The sequence below is a fragment of the Varanus komodoensis genome, unplaced genomic scaffold, assembly GCF_004798865.1.
Source record: "Varanus komodoensis strain SLA01 unplaced genomic scaffold, ASM479886v1 scaffold42, whole genome shotgun sequence".
Taxonomy (NCBI): Eukaryota; Metazoa; Chordata; class Lepidosauria; order Squamata; family Varanidae; genus Varanus; species Varanus komodoensis.
The window spans coordinates 1795751-1814123 of record NW_025335972.1 but is presented as its reverse complement, the minus strand read 5'-3'; the positions used below and the strand labels follow the sequence as shown (position 1 = coordinate 1814123).

The following is an 18373-nucleotide window of genomic DNA, read 5'->3' as shown; positions in this document are numbered from 1 at the left end:
TTCTGTATATTCAAGTTTATTTCATTTGTAGGGTTGTTGCTTGTGGGGGGTGGGGGGTGTTTTGTTTGATCGGTGATGCAGTTGGGTCCCTCATTAGTTCCTTTTCACTGATCGATGTTCTTTGCCAGGAAAAGCTGACTGCTGAGTCCTCTGTGAATTAATCGTATTAGATGGTTTTGCACAACCGATTCAGCCTCCAGTAGTCATGGGGAGGGCAAGGAGCAGTTCACAGCGCAGAAGCTCTGCCCTGGTGATGCCACTCACCCTGCAGTGCTCGCAGCACTGGCACACACGGCGCAGGTCCATAAGGCCTGGAGCTGCCTTTGTTTTGGGTTGAGGGAGTGGAGGAAGTGAAAGCTGAGATTCTCTGGATGCTGAATGTGAAGGCCGGTACAGATTTCAGCGCTGTCAGCAGTTTCATGTTACTATAACTGTGGGGCGAGCGAGGGTTGTATCAACTCTGCAGTAATGATGTGGTGTCAGTACAGGTCCAGCTTCTACAGTAAATCGTGAAAATGAAGCATGTGTAGTTTGCTGTACTTCCCCTAGGCAAAGGAAGAAACAACTGTGCAAAGCACTGAGCCCATACCTCTTACAGCTGGAATGAGAGGCCCTGGGGACTAGAAGCATGCATTGGCCTTGTGAATGCTGAGCATTTAAGGAGACTGCATAGATACTAGGTTCTGTCCTGCGTGGTATGTGTGCCTGACACCCCTGCCTATGGCTTAATAGTTCTGTCCGTCATAGCTTGGGAGCTGGGCATCCTGAGTTTCGACTACCCTTGTCTCTTCCTTTGCTCCTACACAGGTCCTGGGCTGGCGTTTATTGCATACCCACGAGCCGTCACCCTGATGCCCATTGCACCACTCTGGGCGGCCCTCTTTTTCTTCATGCTGCTGCTCCTGGGCTTGGATAGCCAGGTGAGAGCCCGGGATGGCAAAGGCAAGGGGGCAGCAAGGAAACAAGCTGCTGATAAGATTCAGGGAAGGTCACTGCCTCGCGTCTCATCCTCTCCCGTCACCTCCCCTCTGCCGTTTGCAGTTCGTGGGCGTTGAAGGCTTTATCACTGGCATCCTGGATTTCTTCCCAGCTGCCTACACTTTCCGATTCCAGAGAGAGGTCACCGTGGCCGTCTGCTGTGTTGTCTCCTTCTTCATCGAGCTGTCCATGGTGACTGAGGTATGATGGCTGTGGAGGCATTGTTTTTGTAGATGGCTGGCCGGCTGGCTGGCTGGGTGCTGTATGAAGTGCATGCCTGCTGCTTTTGGACAACCCAAAAGAAGGAAGCTGTGTTTAGAAGCCCAAAAGCACCTGAGCAGTGATTGAAGCTCACTAATATCAGCACAGGGACTTTGGAAGTCCCTTTGCACAAGCATGATCCAAATCAATGGGGAGGGGAGTTTTGCAGGCCTTGAACAGAAGATTTTCCCAGTAGGCCGTATTCCATAGGTTAGACCTGATTCTTTTGCACTTCATTTCTTTCTTCTTTTCTTTGAAATGGCACCTAAAAATTGCCATCTACAATAGCCTAATGTTGCTCGTAGAGTAAGTCCTTCCCCTGCCTTTGATGTCTCTAGTCTCTGCCCCACACTTAGATTCAGAATGAAAGTCAAACCATTTAATTGTAGTCAGGAAGTTCTTATTCCCAAGCAAATATACTTAGAACAAAATGTGCATTAAGTAGCTTCCTTATTGCCCTTACTTTCACTTTTAATAGATTTAAATCTACTGACTCGGATGCAATCTAGGCAGGCCTGTTTTCACTTTCTGATAAATCAGCTGCAGCATGCTTGCAAAACTTTTTATATAAGTTACTCAACAGCTCAGATTTAGTGGAGTTTGTTTTGTGAAACATCTTAGGACTTACAGGAGTTCACTTAACTGAGATCTTGTAAGGAGTTTTAGCTCGGTTAAGAAAGCACATTCATTAAGGCTTAGGTAGCAGTCCCTGGCATGCTCAGCTCAACCTAAGCTCGTCTGGAAACAGTCTAGGATTGCACCATTGATTTCCCAAATGAGGGATTCCATCTTGCCAAGAAACCACACCCTCAGTTCCCAAAGACTTCTCCCTGAACCCTAGATGCTTGTAAACCGGATATAATATGCACATGACCACTTAATACTCTGCACAGTTATCGGGCACGCCCACGTACTTGCCTGCCCTGGGACACAGGACAGTTTCTGCATAGCGCACACAGTGGGCAGGCAACCGAGAAGGGGGCATGTGCTCCTAAAATCTGCACAGGATATGGCAGGTGCAAGAGAGGTGCTTACTGAGGGCCCTTTAATAACATCCAGTAGACCAGGTGGTGAAGCCTTTTCCTGGGCTGAGCCATTTCAAGATGTAGGTGGGGGATTAAATGCTCTGCTATTCTTGCACACAGAAAATTACCACATCATACAGAAATCTAGGCTGAATCCTTTTCCTTAATGTGCATGCAGAGAATTGCCACTTGATCGCTACAGTCCACGAAAGGCATGGCCATGTGATTCTTCTGATTCCAGCAACTGGCTCTGGTTGTGTAACATAGGAAGTTACCTTCAGTGGACAGGGAAAAGTACCAATCATTTAACATACTTCGCAGCTGAACTCTGGTGGATCCCCACCCCGAAGGCTTATTTGATTTGCATACAAATCATCTGAGACACTTTACAAACAACTTTGCTTTGATCAATCAATCAGGCTTAGCTCAGCTTGGCTCATATGCCACTGTCCAAAACAAACAATAGCATTGCTTAGGAGACTAACCTCCATGGAAGTAGAAGTGACTAGGATAGAGAGATCTGCCTGTCAAGTGAGAAAGAAATTGGTGTTAAAATCAAGGAGCAGATGCAGAAATGGGAGTGAATAGTTGTCAGTCTAGGTAAAATTCTCGCCGCTTTTGCAAGCTCCCACCAAGGATTTTGGATCTCCAGGAGTCTTCTTTACCCTGTGCTTGTTTCTGCAGCTGATCCACCCTGATCAAGAGCCACCTTTATCCCCTTGCCCTGAGAGCTGTCCTGTGTTTAAGCGTGCATTTACAATGCTTGAAGGTCTTAATCATTCCCTAGAACCAGGTTCAGGGGAAACTGTTCAACGAATAGGAAGCAGGAGCTGGCTGCACAAAAACTGTTGATTGGTCAGCAGTTTTGACATCATAACTACACTTCTGCCTCTCTTCTCCAGAACAATTTTGTAACTTAAAAAAAAAGATTTGAGGTTTGCTTTTCTGATAGTTAGCATGCCTATTTTTAGGTATGGGCCCTCAAGTGTGGTTTCCAAGCCATGGGCAGGAGTGCATTGTGACCAGAGTGTATCAGTGGGCTTGCAAAATGTAGCTGCTGAGCTGGATGCAGCGGCTGCACTCTGCAGGGAGACCTTGTACATTATTGACACTCTCTGCCAGACAGTATTTGGCCCATGACATCATCCAGAAGAAGGGAAGGAGGACACCCTGGGATTCCCAGATGTAGCCCCCCCCCCCCCGCAGCAGCTGACAGGTGCAGGGGAATCCCCAAACCATCACTGTTGCTCGGAAAACACCATTCCATACCTGAGCCTATCCCTGACTGACTGGCTAAGCGAAGTGGCATGGGAGAGAGGCAATCTTTACTCAGCCATCGCTTTTCCATTGCTGGGGGATGCCTGCTCATTCTGGGAGCTGACTGCAAATATACCACAAAGGGTCTCCCAGATTCAATCCAAAGGGATTTTGCTCATATAGGAAAAATGCCGTGCATTTGAGCTCGAAACACTAGGAGAATCCCAGGCGATATTTATCACCTTTCCATCAGAAAAAATGGAACTCAAGCCAGCCAATAATAAAATAAAGATTAAACACAAAATCCCTCCCATTGCCCATTCCTATCTTTCCACCCATTTTATACCCCTCTCCTTCTCCAGAGTAGGAGAAGGAGAAGGGTTAACAGATACTGAGCCACATTCAAGAGTGGCAGACAGTAATTTTATTTGTTCCCATTCTTTGGCTGTGGTGGACTGTGTGGGATGGAGCGAGCACTGGCTGAATACACTGACTCACCTGTAGCATCTTCTGCCCCCACCCGTCTTTCCTTCACTCCTTATTGTTCCTGAGCAGAAGTGGGTTCACCAAAGCAGGGCAGGGAAAGAATGCTTGTTCCCACAGGCTGCTGCTGGAGAATGCGTGGTCCCTGGCAGCTGATTGGTGCTCAGGCTGAGCCTCGCTTGCAGGACTGAGGTTGCAAGAAAGTTGAGCAGGAGGGTGCTGTGGGAAGCTGAGCGATGGAAGCAAGAAGCCCTCCCCTCGTGGCATGCCCTGTTTCACACCCAGGCCCTCCCCTTAGGGGGGCATGTATGTTTTCCAGCTCTTTGATTACTATTCGGCAAGTGGCACGACACTTCTGTGGCAGGCCTTCTGGGAGTGCATTGTGATAGCCTGGGTTTACGGTAAGACTAAGTCTTATATCTGTTTGGGAAAGTCTGACATTAAGCTAGTGAAACACGAACAGCTGTCAACATGGTATGCAGGTCAACTACTTGGTACACACATGTTGAGGGTGCACTAAAAAATTTTCCTGACCTTTTGGGGGAAACGGGAGAAAAATACTATATTCAAGTAAGGTACCACTTTGTGAGGGTGCCTCGCTTTGGGTTATACTTTCCAGCAGAAGCATGCACGCATTCGCGCACATGGCAGCACAGAGCACACAACCTTCATACTTACCTTCTGAAACGGAAGGCAACCAGCTATGGACCTGCCTCAAACTCATATACTCTGCCCTGTAACTTTAGCTTCTCGGGGGCTTATCTGTATTAAATCAGGAGGGCAGGAGCAGGGAAAGAACTGCATATACTCAGAAGTATTCACTTTTCAGGCCATCTCTGCAGTGTACAATGTAATTTAAAATAATAATTTAAACCCCCCTTTCAGTCATTGCCATTTTAACACCCTTGCTAACAGGGGGTTTGTTCATATGCATATTTATATAAAGCTATAACATTCTTTTGTTTAAATGCTATGTTGCTGCTATTTTACTATTGTTTAAAATACATGGGTGAAGAAGTGTATTAATGATATTAAAATAACAAGTGATGAAATGGTGCCTGCTGCAAAGGGTATGGTGGAATTGCAATGGGTTCAGCTGCCCTGGAAGCCAGTCGCTATGTCCAAGTCACTCCCACTGAGGAAGATTGAAGAGTTGTGCCAGGAGCACTGGTGAAGACAGGACACAGCAGGATGAATGTACAAAATGGACACAGTATTCCTGGGCAGTGCAGAAAGTCAGTAGCAATTCCACTTTTAGCTTATGGTGGAACAGCAATGTCTGCCTCTCAGGAAGCACCCAAGAATATATCTCAGGCTGCTTTAGGATGTTCTCTTCCTTCAGGCTCTGTAGCAGTCCTTGCTTTAATTGCTTCCTAAAATGTGTCGGCCAGGATGCCTGTTTGCATTACAAACACAAAGAAACTCAAAGGCAATTTAAACCTCCAAGTCTTCTTCTCACCCTTGCAGCTCACCAGCACACTCCAAATCTCCTCCTGAGGACTGGAGGACTCTTTAGAGATTTGGAGCCCTTGCAGTGAGAAAGAGAAGGGCAAAATGAGAATCCCGGGCACACAGCCTGGTGTAGATGCATCCCGCTGCATTCCTTGCCATATGAATGCAAAAGAGTAACAACAAGTAGGGCTTTGTCCCATTCTCCCTGCCCTTGCACACTCTGAGAAAGAGGCAATCACATATATAACATCTCATATTTAACCACTACCTTCCGATGCTGAGCTCACAGTTAGTAATACAGATTAGAAACTACCTGTAAACATGCATTGAAAGGAGTGAGTGAACCCTCCGTTTTGCCGCTGGTTAGCCACCTTGATGTTGAGCAGGAAGACAGTGGGGCAATTAAAGAGTGTTGAGCGCATGAACTGACCTACTGGGTGATTGTGCGTGTCCAGATCCAGGGTCAGAAGATTATTCCAGCTTAATCTGCGGGGATCCAAAAGAGGCACGCTATTGTCCAGGCAGCCAAGGTGGTCTAAGGCTGAACTTCGCGTGTGCCATTCTGCACATTCTGTCAAGGGCGCCTCTGTTTTCTCTTCTTCTCTGGGCTGCCTAGGCAACAAAGTGTCCTTGAAAGCTACCCGTCTTATCTGCTGCAGGTTAGGAGCGAGGGAGCAGGCACAAGTTGCCCACGATGCAGGTGAAACTAGAGCACAGCAGGAGTACAGAACCATTTTCGCTCCACGGGGCAGATTCCATTTTGAAGAGAGGGGAAGCTGCACAGAAACTGGGATACTGCTGGACAGTCGGTGGTTGGGGGAAAGGCGAGGTGGCCCTCTGGGGAGCCCCAGAAAGCTGGATTTGGGGGTGAGGTTCTGCCCCTCTGCCATGAGGGAGCAGCAGGAGTCCTTTGCTCAGGCTTGCCACAGGCATCACCACTCACAATGGAATAGCAGTGGCAGGAGGATGGTGGCGCTTAGGCCCTGCTCCCGGGAACCTGGTCAGCTACAGTGGGAAGCAGGAGGCTGGAGGGACACCGCCCTGCCCTTGCATGCTCACGAGTGCCCCCCTCCCGCTTTCCCCCAGGCGCAGACCGTTTCATGGACGACATCGCCTGCATGATCGGCTACCGGCCCTTCCCGTGGATGAAGTGGTGCTGGATGTTCCTGACTCCTCTCATCTGCATGGTAACTCTCCGGGGGGCTAAGGGGGAGGGCAGCGTGGGGCAGAGACAGAGAGGTACATCCGGCGTAGCCACATAAACACTTTCCATGTTTCTGTCTCAGCTTTTTTCCTTTCCTTGGGTGGGTTTCTTGACTAGAGGAAAGAAAATCTGTGCAACAGGCTGAAATCTGGCAGGAAAAACCTTCTCCTGGAGATACATTAACATTCAAGCACATGTTAAAACTCTGCATGGAATTTGAGAATGGGAGGGCCAGTGTGGAGTACTGGTTAAGCATGAGGGACTGGACTAGTCCCCACTTGGCTCTGGAGCCAACTGGGTGACTTTGGGTCAGTCACAGGCTCTCAGCTGAACCTACCTCACAGGGTTGTTGTTGTGGGGATAAGATTGAGAACAGGAGGAGAACGATGCAAGCTGCTTTGAGTTCGTTATAAGATAAAAGTGGGGTATAAAGCTAATAAATAAAGTGTGTGCATGCACAGCATTCATTGTGTGCATAAATCAGGCTACTGTTAATGAGCAGGGGAGCACAAAGAGCTCAGTTCCTGAGCTGAAGCACCAGATTGCTAGGAGTGAAATAAACAGGTGGAGCTTTTTCTGCTCAGAATAGGATGGCTGCCCCTTTGTACTGGACCTGGCTCATGTACCTGCAGTAGCAGCCATGAGTTCAGCAGCTAAAGCTTTTCCTGGTACAGAAATAACTGGTAGGAAAAGCTTTGCTTGCCAAGACTTACAAACTCCCGCATGGGTACAGGGCCAGAAGAAGGGTGCAGCTGTAGCTCAGCACCAAAGGTGGTAGTGAAAGGAAATGATGGGTTGTGTCACGAGGAAGTGGGCTCCAAGGCTGCCCATGGCTACAGCACGCCCAAAACTGTGTACGGCGCCTGAGCAGAACTTAGACATGGATGCATTCCCATTCTCGTTAGTTAATTTGATGCACAGTCCCCAGGGAAGTTCTGCCTTGCGAGCCTTCCTTCTTGTAAAGAACAAGAATTAACATGCTCCTATTCAGTACCAACAAGTCTGTCTGGTGCAGCATCCCCGCACTTTGTGCTCCCTGCTAATTAGTAAGGAGTGCACCATTTTGGATGTTGTGCCTCAGGCTCCGTAGTGGATTGGATCTGCATTTGCTGCCACCCTTAATTGTGTCACGGATCTGCTTTCTGAAGCGGCCGCCTCACTGCTCTTCATGGTACGCCCATCTCAAGGGGAAACGTTACCCCTGCTCTCCTCCCCTGAGCCTGAAGAATTTCACTAAAAGCGCAGAACGGCCAGACCCACAGCTGTCGCTGCTTGTGAGCAAAAATGTTCTGCATTCTTCCTCATGGCTTGTGCAGGCCCACTCAGAGGCTGCTCCTTTCCTTCCTTGCCACCCTCCCACTTGGGAAGAAGCAAGTGGGGGAAGTCTACCCAGCAGCAGTGCCCTTGGACCCATATTCAAATTACAATTGCAAATTACAAATGTCAGCTTTGAACAGGATTTTTCTGGTCCTGCTTCATTTCCTTGTGAAAGGGAGCAGCAGCGACCAGAGCTGGCCAAAGGCGCTTTGCTTTGCCTCCCGAAAGTGGCAAACCGAGATCTGCATGGCCAAGTGCATTGTGTGGACTCGAGGGAGCATTTTGAGTTCTCTTTTCTGACTTCACATGCTCTGTCACAAGGAGGCATGTTGCAGACAGCAAAGCTTTGTGTGTCTGCCGTAGCATGGTGGCAGTGGGCCATTGTGGCAGCAGCACATGGCGTTGCCCACAAATAGGAGCCCTGAGATTGTGGCTGGAGTGGCCTGCTAGAGAACCTCCCAGCGAGTTCTGCCTGAGTGTCGGAGTGACCTCATTGACTCTGTGATCCACAGTGGCAGCACTTGTAGCACCAGAACTGGAGAGAATTCTGGGGGAGAACTGGAATATTCAGTGGGAGAGGCCCTTCTCCGGGAACCCTCCATGAAAGAAATTAGGAGGGTAGGTACTCGGAGGAGGGCTTTCTCTGCGGTGGCGCCTAAGTTATGGAATGCGCTCCCCAGAGAGGTCCACCTGGCGCCGTCGTTATTTGTTTTTCAGCGCCAGGCGAAGACCTTTTTAAGCAGCATTTTAACTGTTAATTTTACTGGATTTTATCTGGCCAGGGCGGCTTATTTTATATTGTATTTTTGTATTTTTAATTTAATGTTTATATTTTTTGTAATTTAATATTATAATTATTTTTAATTTATCGTTGTAAGCCTCCCCAAGGCTTCGGCGAATGGGGCGGCATAAAAATGTTTTAATAAATAAATAAATAAAATATTCCCTGGAGCAGCAGTTCCCAAATGGTGTTCCGCAGAACCCTAGGGCTCTATAAAAGCCTCGTAGGGCTTCCACAAAAAAATCTCAAAAATCTAATTTAAAACATATTTTAAAATGGAACCACAGAAGGCCAACTATTCAATTGTCAGTTGGCATCCAAGCAGCAGGCAAAGAAATGCATCATGTCATTTGGTTCCCAGGACTCTATTGCGTAGTGTTGGGAATAATCAAAAGAATTCATTTGGAATATTACCATATCCTCACTTTATTCAGTCGCTATATTCAAAATGTTTCCTCTTTATTTTCAAACCTACTACATAATGCAAAGCACTCAGGCAATAGGAGAAGATGAAAGAAGGAAGAAGGTTGAGGGTTTGAGCGGAGCCGGCTGGTGCCAGGGGTCAGACTAGATGGCCCGGGAGGTCCCTTCTGACTCGCTCTGTTTCTATGTTTCTATGTTTTATGTTTCACAATGTTCAGTAAAAATCAGGGATAGAGTTAGGGTTCCACAGCAGGGGAAAAAAGTCTTCAGACCGAAAAAGTTTGGGAATGCTGCCCTAGACTCTAGAGATACTGTATTTTCTCAGAACATGAACAACATGTTCAAGGAGGAGACCACACAGGGTTGGCCTTTTTGTGTTTTTTGGATTTTTGCTAGGTGACAAGGAGATCAAAGCACATGAGCAATGTTAGTCCCCACAAGGGTGTGATCTTTGAATATGTGAAGCACATGCTAAAGCAGCCTTCCCCAAATATACTGGGACAACATTTCCCACATGCCCCAGCCAGCATACCGAGAAACACAACTGAACAGTGCTAGGCTGGGGAAGGCTATGAATTTGGAGTTGGAAAGCTTGATTGGAATATTGCTGGAAGCGGCAGGGGGGCAGCGCAAGAGTCAGGCGAGAGCGTTGTGATTCCTGACTTCCATTTTAACCCACTTCCAGGGCATCTTTCTCTTCAATGTTGCCTACTACAAGCCACTGATCTACAACAACACCTACATCTACCCCTGGTGGGGAGAAGCCATTGGCTGGGGCTTTGCACTGTCCTCCATGCTGTGCGTCCCTCTCACTGCCCTCTACAAATTCATCCGTGCCAAGGGAACGCTGGCTGAGGTGAGGCTTGTTTCCAAGTGCCAGAATGAAAGGCGCTGTGATCCGGGAGGACTCCGAGGTCTGGGGGGTGCCAGGATACAGCAGCAGGGAGCGCTCTGTCTCTGCGAGGGTCTGTCCCTTGTCCATGCTCCCAGGCACACGGATGGGCAGGCAGAAGGGCAGCAGGGGCTTCTGGAGCAGCCGTGCCAGTCCGGATGGCCAGCGCGTGCTGAATCCCTCCATGTGGGCTGCTTTCAGAGAGGGGGCTCCCAGCACTGACCATTTGCAGCAGTTGTGCCTTTTTTTTCTTAAGGGATGCTCTGCAGTAAGCGAAAAGACAGAAGAAGCAGTAGGAAGAAGTGGAAGGATTATGGGTGGAGGAGGGCAAAATCTGGCAGTGGAAGCCCAAGACTGCTCACTGCCTGGGACCGGAGGATGGGTGCTCCTGCCTCCCCCCTTCCCCACACCTCGTGATTGCCCCTTCCAGGCCCGAAGCTGCACTTTGAATTAGTCTTCCTCAAAGCCAGGCGTTCCGAAGCTGCCTGGGAGAAAGCCGGTGGCATTTGTACAGTGAGCAAAGTACGACGCTCACATGGGCCCTGCTGACTGGGGCGGCCCATGGCCCTTCTTAGTCTGCCACGTGAGCAGAAGGCTAGCCCTGCAAAAGCCCATGGATGAGGCAGGAGGATGGCGCCATCAGCACCGTGTCTCGAAGCCCCTGGCAGGCTGGGACTTGTTACTCCTGTCTGCTACACCTGAGCAGTCGCCAGGCTCAGAGGAGGAAGGCCCCTTGCACATGACTCAGTACTGGATAAAGAAGGGCTAGAGTGCCTTGCAAAGCAAGGACAAGTCCCTGTTCCCTCACCGGAGTCTGTGGCAGCTTGCTCCAGGCAGGGGCACGATCAGCATGCCTGAGAGCAGGCCGGGCCTGCAGCTCGCGGTCTCCCTTCTCCTTTGGTGTGCTCCCCACTCCCAGTGGAGCAGGCGCTGCTGCTGATCTTACCTGCTCCTTTAGGAGCCCTCCAGACATGCTTGTGCAGTTGAAGGTCCTCGCTTCCTTCCAGTCCCTCCACTCAGCTCCAGTAGATCACTGTGCTTGGGTTCTTTTAAAATTCTCCTACCCGTCTTAGAAATGTAGCATTGACATGTTTTAAAAATAGTACAGACCTAGCAGCGTGTACACCCAGTGAGCATCCAATTTGGTCTGTCTAGTCAAAGGTAGATTTTAAGGCTGCAGAGAAACATGACACTGGAACGAGCAGACTTTGTGCAAAGCAGTGGTTTTACCAGTGAATTTACCAAGTGTGAAAAACACGTCCAACGAAGGAAAATCCTGTAGTGTTTAGAACCTCTGCAGCAATTCAGCTGCAAGAACTCTGGTTTGAATTAACTAGAATGAGTCTGCTCTCAGTCTTGGCTCACTGCTGGTATGTTAAGGGATGCTGAGGAATATTCCAATTGCTCCCAAGTTTTGTTTGTTTTTACAGGAAGTGCACAGGTCTGGGGAGAGGGGAGGTGGGGTGCTGTGTAGGCAGAAAAGGGTGGAGCTGAATGAAGTGCTGTTCATTGCTTGTGCACATGTGAGAGCGATGTGTGAATTGCACATGTGAGCAGTGTGCTTCCATAAATAGTGTGTGAGGATGTGGGACTGTATGAAAGAGAAAAGGAGGGATGGACACAGAGATCATGTCGTAGGCAAAGGCATATCTGATGAGCTGATGTTGTTCTCCCTTTAATCATGGTCTGTTCCTCTCTCCCCTGCAGCGTTGGCACCGCCTCACCCAGCCCATCTGGGGGCTGCACCATCTGGAATACAAGGTCCCCGAAACAGAGGTCGGTGCTCTGACTGGCCTGACCCCCATCTCAGACGGGAGCACCAAAATTGTCATCTTGGAAAGTGTCATGTGACCAATGCTCACCCAATGTACCCCTCCCCCCCCCGCAAAAGAGGCACCTTTTCTCTGTGCCACTCAACCCCTGGCTGCTCGTGTGTGGGGGGAATGCAATCCACCTGCCCTATGCTGAGTTGGGGGCGGTGCTCCCCAAACATTGGGAAAAGGCATTACTGATTCTTTATCCACTTTCCACCTTCCCCTTCAGAGCCCAGCATGCAGCCTGGCTAAGGGAAGGGATGATGAGCCCTCAGGCCTCTGAGTGGAAGGTGGGAAGTTCTAAAGACCATGAGGGTGGTGGGAGGGAAGGGGGGAAAAGAGAGCCTTAGATTTACATTTTTTAAAAGAAAAGTTATTTTTTAAAGATAAAATATTTTAAATTTCTATATATATATATACATGATATAAATATATATATATATTTAGCCAAATGCACAGGAGGCAGGCTTCCCTTAGAGGCTTTGGGGTTCTGAAGACCAGGAGATTGATCTCCTGTTCTCTTGGATCAGAACTACTTGGAGACGGGCACCTGGTTTCCATCTCTGGCTCTGTGAGGGAAGCAGAGTGTAGTGGATAGAAAAATCAGGAGGGGGTAAAGGTGTGCCGGGAACCAGGCCTCCTGGGTGCTGCCCAGGTTTGCGGAGAAGACTGGGGCTCTGTTCTTGGCCTCTTCCCTGTTGTGTTGAGATGGCAAACTCCAATGGCAAACTGCCTTGAACACCCTGGAGTAGCCCTGCTCTCCTGCTGCATTGCAAAGCAGCTGAAATGAGCTGCTACCCTTGCTGGCCCACTTAACCAGCCAATCACAGTGTTACCGGAAGCTCTTCCCCCAGTGACAGAATTTGGAAAGCAGCCACACCACAAGGCCTTTCCTTGGCTGAAGTTTGTAATAACATGGGGTGGGGTTATTTTCTTACCTCTCCCTACCCTTGTGTCAAAGCCAGGGATGTAGAGCCTGTTCTCAGTGTTACTGGAGTCTGACCCATAAGTAGACCCAGCTATAAACTGTCCCATGGTACCTTTAGCCAGGGCTATGCTTTGCAAGAAAACACTTATGTTGGAAACACCCCCAAGTTTCAGTCTATTATGAAGTCACAGAAATGGTTTTATTTGGGAATAGAAAGGATGAAGCAAGACCAAGTGAGCGTATGCCCATGTGCTGCCTCTTCCAAACACTCTCGAAATATATTGCGTTCTGCAGGCCCCTGCACCAAACTCCCTCACTTAGTGCATTAATGCATCCTATTATTCGGACAAGGGAGATCAACACAAAAAAGGGAGGCATTGTCCCTGAGTCAATTCATTTGTGGCACAGTGAGTTGCACACCTAAGAACACCCGGTGTGAACGTGACTGGTACTTACAAGCATGCGTGCAGTACAAAGAAACTGCTAAGGACCCTGGGATCTGCGCCATTTCATGTCATGCATGAAATGACCCTCGCGGGGGAGTCCTGTGCACTCATTGGCATCACGCCCAATGCTGGCAGCCCATCCATGTCAGTGCCCGTCCACCCACATAGCAGGTTGCAGGAACTGCGGGGCTGTCCCTGGGAGGTGTGTGTGGAGAGAAGGTCCTTCGTGGACAGCCTTTCATTTGTCCCACTCCTCTTCTCAGTTGTGAGCATCACTATCGGGCAAGGATCACAAGCAAGAGCCTTGCTGCTGTATCCTAGGGTGCTTTTTTGCCTTTGAGAGATAGGCAGCCATAAGACATGCCACTGGGCTGCCTGGGGAACCTGCGGCGAGCAAGATGCCGAAGTCCACTCCGAAAGAGAGTTAATAATACATTCTGAATATTAGCTACTGCTTATGTCATGGATTGGGCCATGCTGGTGGGATTGGGAAGAGGGAGAGGGAGGTGGATGGAATATTCCTTTAACAGAGCTGAAGAGAGAACTCAGGTGTCTTGTTGTCTCTAGGCAAGGTTATATCCCAACCTCTTTACTTGCCTGACTGAATCTTACCTGTCTCCTGCCTTTAGATCAGGGATGGGAAAAACCCAGGTCCCTCTTGATGCTGTGGGGGGACAGCTCCCATTATTCCTGGCCTTGCTGAGGAGAACTGATGGGGGTTGTACATCAGTAACAAATGGAGGGCCCCACCTTTCCCACCCTGCTCTGCATGAAGTAGCTAGAGCCCCTCCTAAAAAGTCTTTGCTATGCTTTTCATTTGCACTTTTTCTGAGAGAGAAAAGACTGTGTGTGTGTGTGTGTGTGTGTGTGCATATATATGTCTATATGTGTACACATATATATGTACACACACACACACATATCTACAACAAACTGCAGAAAGTAATCTATTTTTAAAGGAAGCACTTAGGGAAAAGATACCTAATTTTCTTAATATTTCTGTAGGTTAGACAAAGAAAGAATGAGAGAGAGAGAGAGAGAGAGAGAGAGAGATCACAGAATTTTATTTTGTGACAAAAGTTATAAATATTCTGTCTATATTTGTTTCATAAATATATATATTTATATATATATATATATATTTGCGTGTGTGTGGGTATGAGAGAGAAAGTAAATTACATAACAAGCCAACCTCATGATACAGGAAACAGGGGTGTTTGGAGATGGGAGGGGGTAGTGGTGAGGGGGATCATGCCAGTGCAGCAAGTACCTGATGATGGAGGAGAAATGGACAGGACTAGGGAGGAAGTCACACTCTGTCCACACTGGCCAAAATTCGTGTGCTGCATAAAGCTTGCTCTGGCTACACTGAACATTGTCTTCTGGTGCTTTCAGGGCTTTTTATCATGTTTTTACTGCTACTTTGCAAATAAGGTACCAGTCAAGAGCTGCATCAGGCATGACAATTCCTGCACCAAAAGCTAAGCGGAGCCTTTCTGTTCTGGTGCACATGACCTGCTGGCTCCCGGTTGCCGGGGCAGGCAGGCGCTTTCTTGGGCCCTCAAAGCCACCTGGGCTGGTTTCTCCTATAAACAGAACATTGGATTGGATTGGACCTATAGTCCAGTCAGGCAGGACATTTGACTCCTAGCAGCCATGGCCATGCTGGCTGGGGATAATGGGAGTTGCAGTCCTGCCCTTCAGGAGGCACCAGGTCAGAGAAGCCTGCTTTAAACAGCTGGCATTTACTTTCCAGTGGGAAATAGCATTGTCTTTGTGTTCCATTTGCTGAGTTCATAGCTGAATACATCCTGCAGACTTCGGTTAAGTACGATGTGCTACATGCAAGTTGCATGCTATTTCCTGCCTAAGATCTGTTGGAGATTGTCATGTCTGAACTCTCACGCTAATGCATTCTGGCACTTTTTTGGGCAAACAGTTTGGAATCTCCTCCTCCCCTTCCTCCCCTACCTTTATAAATTAATTTGTTGTTTAAATTTCAGCTGATTATGGAATTCTTAATTGGTTAATCACCTGCCTTTTGACCAATTCAATTTAAATATATTTGCTTGTTACCATATATGCAAATATATTTGCGTATTGGTGCCTTTTTAGGTTTTTTTTACACTCTATAAGGGCAAGATTTGTGACTTGCTATTAGAATGAAAGACCATGTTTGAATCCTTTCTCTATGATTTCCTTTACGGTAGTAGAATATCAGAGTTAAAAGAGCAACAAAATATGATCTTTATTTTCAGCCCTAGCTAATCAGATATTCCCCAGTGACTATGATTAAGCTTTGCAGCCTTATTATCCCTGATCACTCAAGATCCTTCCCTAACAAGACCCCCTTTCATCTTTTCACACACATTTCCTTTCAGTATTCCTAAAGATGTTTTTCATGTGTGCACACTCTGCAGTTTGAGCAATGTATGAGTGGCTTGCAGAGATGATGTACAAACCACTCCTACCTCCAAAACGGAAATAACATCTCCCCTCTTCCCATCCACCAGCAAGTAAGGGGAGAGGTGGCCCTTCCATATGTGAACTGGCCACAACACACAAAACATACAGGAAACAGTTCACCTAGAAGGTGAACATGAAGGGTCTCTGGAGGCTTATGAGCCTCAAAGGTGGATATAGGTTTGGAGCAGAACTGGTCGGATTTGCTTGGGCATTTGCGGGGAATCATTTGGATACTTTCCCCAAATACATGCAACTGACATGCTGGTTGGTATTTTGGCTCCCCCAGAAGCATCCGCTGCAGTCCTTGTATCCACAGTGCTGCTCTCTCCCATGTCACGAGTTGTGCTGGGTGCTTTGGGTTGCCCTGTAGAAACTAACCTTGGCTGAGCCGTTCTTTTGCCACCAAAAACATGGGGCTTGTGGCCTACAATTCCCATCAGCCCTAACCAGCATAGCCAGTGATGAAGGGTATGGGAATTGTAGGCAAAAACTTCTGCAGGACCACACATTGCCCAGTCCAGGAAAGATGTTTCTAATGGAGGGTGGGGGGAAACAGTCATTCCTGATCTACTTGCTCTAGGCCTGGTTGTGCAGTGGTTGGGGTTACAGCCACTCTGATTCAGAGAGATTTCATCTGTGCTGATTTCAGTCCTGTTTTTGTTGCATTTTCAGAAGGGATGGGGCAGTCTCTTTTTTCAGATGGATGAGCAATCAGATTGTAGGTCTGTACAATTGAGACCATTTACTGGATTTTGGTTACAGCTGAGCTTTTCACTTGGCCTTGAAGCTACTTTCTGTATGCTCTGTGCCTCCCCACTGCCCGCCCAACTTCATAATGGCTGTTGTCTTTCCTCTTCCCCAGTTCTGCCCCCTCCATAATCTTGCCCGTCCTGTTTAACTCCTGATACAGCTCCTGCAGTGTCACCCCACCAGTGTCCTAGGACTAAGGCAGAGATGAAACTCAACAATTCAAATGTTGTTTCTTTTCCCAAGGACATTAGCCAATTTCATCGCTAGCCAAAATGAAGCCATCAATTTCTTGTCTCTTCCAGACCAAAGCAAATGCCTAAGAGATTATAAATGTAACTGCCTTGCTCATAGAATGATAGGAGGGGGATTTACAAGCCTGTGTCTTTTTACTTTCTGAACTATTGGACAAATGTATTTTTGCACTTCTTCATGCTTTCTTTACTAATGCACAGACCAGAGTCAGGGCAACTTGTAGCCAAGAAGACAGTATTTTCAGCTCTTGAATGCCTAGAGAAATAATTGACATGGGGTTGAACAGCCTTCCCCCGACCTGGCACCTTTGAGAGGTATTCGACTACAACTCCTAAATATCCCCCAATTATCATTGTTAACTGGGAGGATTATGGGAGTTCTTGACATTGCATCTGGAGGGCACCAGGTAGGAGAAGGCTGGTGTTAAATTTGCAAGTGAAGTTTTCTTAACAAATGCTGCTTCAGGTGTAAAGTAGCAACTCTGCTCTATAAAACTGAGAATTCTGATCTATTCCACCAATTCCACAAGAACTCTGCGAGTTACCTCCACTACACACACACACACACAATTGGGCCCCAAATAAAAATTTTCCAGGTAGTACCTTTGAAATGGCCCCAGCTCTGTGAAAGAGGCAGAGTGTGCCCTCCATCCAATGGAACGGCAAATGGCTATTGGATGTCTCCTTTGCTCAGATCCTGGTTTTCACAGGGCAACTAAATTTATCTTAACTCAGGCACACTCATCCCTGCATTGCTAGAACCGTGGGAGAATCTACATGTTGTCTTCCAGGGTTTCAGCTTTAAATCCATCAGTGTTGTCTCAATGCTGAGTATTGTGTCAATCCATCCTCACCCTTTCACGTCTTATCTCTCAAATTCTGCCCAGTGCAGGTTCTGTACCACCTGTGATTTTTTGTTTCATTTTTTTGACTTTATCATGGAACATAGCAATAAAAAGGAGTCACCCTGACCTTCAATTCAGCTGAATGTGTCTTTGTTTCTTGGGGGAGGCTGGAGTAGTGGGGAGGAAGGGAGGGGAAATTCTGATCATAACCTACCAAATGTTTTCTGATTATGAACAGTCTTGGTTCTTTTTGGCAAGTGAGCACACACAACAAAACCAGTTGAAATAATTCATGAAAGGCAAGAGTGCTGAAAATAAAACCTGCAACTTAATACAATGGCTGCAGATGCATATAACCAGAGGGAGAAAAAATGGATGGATGAAAGAGAAAGTTTAGAAGGATGGATATTAAGAGATTTTTCTCTCATTCCATTTATATCCTAACTTTTCCTCCAAGGAGCCCAAGGCAATGCACACAGTTCTTTTCATTTTCATTTTATGCTCACAACCACTCTCTGTAGTAGGATAAGCTAGCAACAATGACTGACCTGACATAACAGAGTGAGCTTCATGGCAGAGTTGGGACTTGATTCCTCATCTCCACAGTCCCTTTGACCCTTTACCATTAGACAATGCTGGCTTCCAAATTTACTAGCATGGAAAACCAGAAGCAAACTAGTGATGTGACTCAAAGTCCATGCCCAAAACTTAAGCCAGCCTTCCTTCAGCCTGGTGCTCTCCCGATGCTGCACTACAACTCCCATCATTTCTAGGCAGCTGAGGAGGCTGTTGGGAGTTCA

General features: G+C 47.6%; 1 protein-coding gene across 1 annotated transcript in view; it reads left to right on the top strand.

Annotated features, from left to right (window-relative positions):
* Nucleotides 1-17710, top strand: part of SLC6A8 (solute carrier family 6 member 8) — a 35101-nt gene extending 17391 nt beyond the window's left edge. The window contains exons 8-13 of the mRNA XM_044443508.1: nucleotides 808-920; nucleotides 1042-1179; nucleotides 4303-4405; nucleotides 6543-6643; nucleotides 9867-10037; nucleotides 11781-17710. Coding sequence (XP_044299443.1) covers nucleotides 808-920; nucleotides 1042-1179; nucleotides 4303-4405; nucleotides 6543-6643; nucleotides 9867-10037; nucleotides 11781-11924 — 770 coding nt within the window. The 3' untranslated portion in view covers nucleotides 11925-17710. The remainder of the gene's footprint in view (nucleotides 1-807; nucleotides 921-1041; nucleotides 1180-4302; nucleotides 4406-6542; nucleotides 6644-9866; nucleotides 10038-11780) is intronic.
* Nucleotides 17711-18373: the final 663 nt, after the last annotated feature.